The sequence below is a fragment of the Oratosquilla oratoria genome, chromosome 2 (assembly GCF_046742065.1).
Source record: "Oratosquilla oratoria isolate Oo_2021 chromosome 2, ASM4674206v1, whole genome shotgun sequence".
NCBI classification, from domain to species: domain Eukaryota; kingdom Metazoa; phylum Arthropoda; class Malacostraca; order Stomatopoda; family Squillidae; genus Oratosquilla; species Oratosquilla oratoria.
In genome coordinates, this window is record NC_134778.1 from 38,308,351 (window position 1) to 38,313,786 (window position 5,436).

General features: G+C 40.5%; 1 protein-coding gene across 5 annotated transcripts in view; it reads left to right on the plus strand.

Annotated features, from left to right (window-relative positions):
• Positions 1-1,145: 1,145 nt before the first annotated feature.
• The window catches only part of LOC143038448 (beta-1,4-glucuronyltransferase 1-like), a 62,095-nt gene continuing 57,804 nt past the window's right edge, over positions 1,146-5,436 (plus strand). The window contains exons 1-2 of one of the 5 annotated variants that reach the window (XM_076207673.1): positions 1,195-1,252; positions 2,541-2,625. In XM_076207673.1, coding sequence (XP_076063788.1) covers positions 2,621-2,625 — 5 coding nt within the window. In that variant the 5' untranslated portion in view covers positions 1,195-1,252; positions 2,541-2,620. The other 4 variants (XM_076207666.1, XM_076207658.1, XM_076207683.1 and 1 more) reach the window with 4 other exon arrangements.

The following is a 5,436-nucleotide window of genomic DNA, read 5'->3' on the forward strand; positions in this document are numbered from 1 at the left end:
TAAACAATTTCATAGGCGAGGCGCCCGCATGACAAGGCGTTGCCCCTACGAGGGGAGGAAGAGTAGTAGGGGATGGGGGAGGAGGCGAATTTTGGCCGTGAGATCGCTCAAGGCAACGGGGGCATCGAGTGGTAGTTTTGTGTATCTTCAGCGTTCTCTCTCTCTCTCTCTCTCTCTCCTGAAGCTCCTTACATGATTCATTTCTGCTTTTCTCCAACGGTTCAAGATGTGTGGATTGCCTATAGACCTCCTGCAGTGGTTGCGCTCTTCCCACTTCACATGCTCAGTTTAATTTCATAATGGTAATAGTAATTGTAATAGTAGTAGTAGTAATAGTAGTAGTAATAATAATAATAATAATAATAATAATAATAATAATAATGATAATTAAGTAATAATAATAATAATAGTAATAATAATAATAATAATAATAATAATAGTAATGATAATAACAATAATAATGATAAGAAGAAGAAGAAGAAGAAGAATGATAATGTGTGTGTATTTACCTAGTTGTATTTTACGGGAAGGGGAGCTATGCTCGTGTGTTCCGTCTTCATATCTCATTTTATCTAAACTGTTGTGTGTGTGTGTGTGCGTGTGTGCGCACGCGCGCGCGCGTGTGAATGTGTGTGTGTGTGTGTGTGTGTGTGTGTGTGTGTGTGTGTGTGTGTGTGTGTGTGTGTGTGTGTGTGTGCGTGCTTGTTTTCACTGAATCTTATGTTATACGAAGGATTCAAGCATGCAATGATATGCATCTTTCATTCTTTTGGTTAATTCCAAATCACGTTTGTGGCTGTCTTGAACTCTTTAATTGTTCTGGGTGTAGATCACGGTTTTAATGGTAACATGGTGATCTCCAATGGATTTACTAGAAAGTGAATTCAGAAGAACTAAGTTTACCGGTGATTTTACGTCAGATCTGAGCAGGCGAGCTTGTACGAATACTATCACCACACCTAAAGAAAATGATGGGTGTGCGTGTGTGCGCACGTGCAAACATTCATTTATGTACTTGATAAAGTCGCGTGCGCGTGTGCATCACTGTGTTTAGTGTGTGTATGGGCCAACTCGTGCAACAGAGTGACTGTTCGTTCTTTCACGATAGCCCTCTACACTGGCATCTGAGTCGGGCCAGGAGGCGGAGCTAGTTCTCAGTACCCTGACACGGTGCCAAGTCGAGAAGGGCCAGTATGCTGCTCGTGCAGATGCGTCTTACCAAATCCGATGCTGTGCTCAAGCTGCTACTGAGGTGTTAGTTGTAGTATTTTGTTTAGTTCGCTTATGACAGAGTGTGGTGTGTAAATTGTCCCCTCAGTTGTCACACAATGCTGTACTGCGGCGTGAAAACGTGCCTTTTGCCAAGGCGTCTTGCAATGGAAGCGACATGGCATCTACTTAGTCTGCACAGGGCATTAGCTTGCGAGCAGTCGAACAATCACACCGTGAATGACAATGTGGAAAGAATCATCTCATGACGTCGGGGAAGCCAATGTGAGAAGACGTTTTATTAGAAGTGTCGTATTCCATCACAGATAAACCTTGCTTCTATCTTTGGAGACAATATCGCTTCGAAGAAGAAATCATATAAGTGGTAAAGGAAAGATTAAAAGACGGTAGCAGAAAGGAGGTATAGTAAAAGTTGAAAGTATGATTTTCATTAAATGTCGAACGTGGTCTATATAAGTAGCGGAAGTAATTGGATCCGTCTATGTTTTTCTCTGGTACTGATGATACAAGTGTTTTTTTTTTTTTTGTAGGAATATCAACCGACTACTTATACTTATTTCACAGTAGTATAGTTGAAACACTACATCTCTTAAATGTTGTGGCACAGAATTGTACGCGACCTGTTTACTTCGTGATATTTAACCAGTGATCGAAGAGTGCGTATGTTGCGGATAAATCTGCTTTAGTGCTACCACATAGCAAGAAAAAAAAGAAGAATACAGATCAAGAAATTCAACAGAATATGAAAATGATAACAGACCTTAACACGAGTGCAAAAGCATGTATATAGAATTGACACTATCTGAGTTTGCTGTGTCATGTCTCACGGCCTGTGTTTTGTCTTGAACCTTCGTGTGGTATATCCTTGTAAATGAACCCCAAACCATATCAAAGATGACATCACCTTCGTCACACAGTGTTATGAATTTCATATTCAATGGATGAATAGCACATATAACTGTTCTGTTTTTTTTTTTTTTTTTTTTTGTGGTAAATAATAGATTAGTGCTGTGGACGACAAAGAAAATGGAGAGAGGTACGGGAATGATAATGTCATTTAGATTCTTGATAGCATTTCTCCAAAGAAACATGCGTTATATCAATAAAAGGTTGTTGAGAGATGTGACAAGAATGGCAAGTATAATGAAGTTCTATCACAGAACGGTTTACCTAAACAATGTATAAACATTAACCAGTTGCTTGTGTCTTTTGTACTGGCCCGTACTTCTCTGAAAAAAAAAGGAGAATTGTGTATGTTTGTCTCGTTCACATCTGATTTCCTTCTTTCGCCATCTGAATACCCACGGTAGTATGTGTTACCACAGGACGCAAGCTCTTGACCCACGAGCCGGTCTAAGATCCCCCTAGGAAGAAAAATAAACAGCAAGAGATGTTGTAAGTCCGATTGATTATATTCCACGCAACAATCCAGCCTCTCAGTGTTGATTAACTCTCTTGAACCCTTGAGAAGCTTCCGAAGGACCTTAGACTCCAATTTTCTGTTAACAGTGCCGCCTTTATAACCTCTTCTGTGCATCATTACGTAATTCCGTAATTCAAGTCCCCAGAGTATGGCAACACTGTCGGCGTTGCGTAAGTCAGGTGTACCAACGTCTTGCAATGGCGTTAGGGGGAAGCTGCATATTTTGAGTGATTCTTACACCACGAGTGGCACCAACCTGTGTGTTCTTTCTCACCTGCACGGCGTGTACACATCATAGCTACGTGAGCATGGTGCTGCCACGTATTATGATAGTGTATATGAATTATACCCCGCCTACGAGCATGGTCAACACCCACTCTTTGACAAATGAACGTCGCATGTCTCCGTGAGCGTGAATACATGTTCACATAACGCGTGTGTGTTTGTGTTCTCGCTTGCTTCTGCACGTGCACGGCCACGTGCGCGCAGGCACTCCTGCATATTATTATTAGATAAATGAAATTAGGTAAGTTCACCTGCACCCACCCGAGCATGCAAATTTGGGCTCTGAAGTACGCTATAATTCAATAACCCAAATTGTCTGGGTGGCACCTGATGGTTTTATTCAGCTGAAAGACCCTTGGCTGAAAAAAGTGCTGCCATTCTAGTTCGAAGACTCGTTAGAGTGTGGTTTGACACCACACGCCTCTAATCAGCTGATAGCAATGTTCTAAGCAGTTGATATATATATATATATATATATATATATATATATATATATATAAACAATATATATATATATATATATATATATATATATATATATATATATATACAGTATATATATATATATATATATATATTCAACAGTGATGGAAACGATTCGTGGGTGGGGTGGGAAAGAGCATGGCGGGAAGACAGGACGGATGTGTCCATCACAAATGGTACACTAAGTATATATATAAATATATATACAAAGAGCAATTACAAAATTGGCACCAACACTCTCAGAACTATCAAATGAAGAGAGACCAGCAAAACTTGAGCCACAGACATTAGAGCAAAGAAGAGAGAGAGGAGACTTGATAACTATTTATAGAATCATGAAAGGCATAGAAACTATTGATAGAGAGGATCAAATAAAATGAGATAGTAGAGATGCAAGAGGACACGGAAAGAAAACCAAGAAAGACAGTTATAGAAGAGACCTGAAAATGAACAGCTTTCCCCACAGGGTAATAAACGTTTGCAACAAGTTAGATGAAAATGTGGTGTGTGCAAAAACGATACATGAATTTAAAAACAGTCTAGATAAAACGAGATATGAAGACGGGACATCACGATCATAGCTCCCCTTCCCGTAAAATACAACTAGGTAAATACACACACACACACACACACACACACACACACTAATAAGACCAAAACTGGAGTACGCAGCAACACTATGGACACCCAGTACTAAAAAGAATATAAAGAAATTAGAAAGAATACAAAGAGCAACGACAAAGTTGGCACCAACTCTCTCCAAATTAACATACGAACAAAGATTGTCCAAATTGGAACTACCAACTCTGGAACAAAGAAGAGAAAGAGGCGATCTACTGACTCTATAGAATCATGAAAGGAATGGAAATCCTATATAGAAATTATTTATTAAAAAGGGACAACGGAAAAACAAAAGGACATAAAAAGAAACTCAAAAAGGATAATTATAGCAGAGATCTGAAAAAGAATAGCTTCCCACATAGAGTGGTGGATATCTGGAATAAATTAAATAAGGAAACAGTGTGTGCAAACACTATTCAAGATTTTAAGAAAAAACTTGATGCTGAAAGATACAAAGACGGGTCACCACGAGCATATCTCCCTTCCCGTATAATACAACTATGTAAGCACACAGACACACACACACACACACACACACACACACACACACACACACACACACACACACACACACACACACACACACACACACACACACATACACACACACACACACAGACACACACACGCACACACACACACACACGGCTCGGTGGCGGATTGGTAAAGCACTGGCTTCACAAGCCAGAGAACCGGGGTTCGATTCCCCGGTCGGGCGGAGATAAGTTGGGTTTGTCTCCTTTCACGTGTAGCCCCTGTTCACCTAGCAGCGAGTAGGTACGGGACGTTAGTCAAGGAGTTGTGACCTTGCTGTCCCGGTGTGTGGTGTGTGAGTGGTCTCAGACCTACCCAGAGATCGGCTAATAAGGAGCTCTGAGCTCACTGCCGTAGGGTGGTGTCTGGCTGTCTCGACAGAGACTGCAGCAGATCCGAGGTGAATACACACGCGCACACACACACACACACACACACACACACACACACGACGCACGCACATATACACGCAAATGTAAGTACACGAAAGAGCGTTTATTAAACACTATTCAGGATTTTAAGAAAAAAACTTGATGCTGAAAGATACAAAGACGGGTCACCACGAGCATATCTCCCTTCCCGTATAATATAACTATGTAAGCACACACACACACACACACACACACACACACACACACACACACACACACGACGCACGCACATATACACGCAAATGTAAGTACACGAAAGAGCGTTTATTCTTTCTTTACTTGAAATATCTGTGCCCGAAATAAACCCTTTCACTATTGCCAGAATAAGATTTGCAAGAGCTATCACCATAGTAAACAACTTAAACACTGAAAGAAAAATAAAAAATTATATTTATCGACGAAATACATGTTTTCCAAGTTTCAAAATTG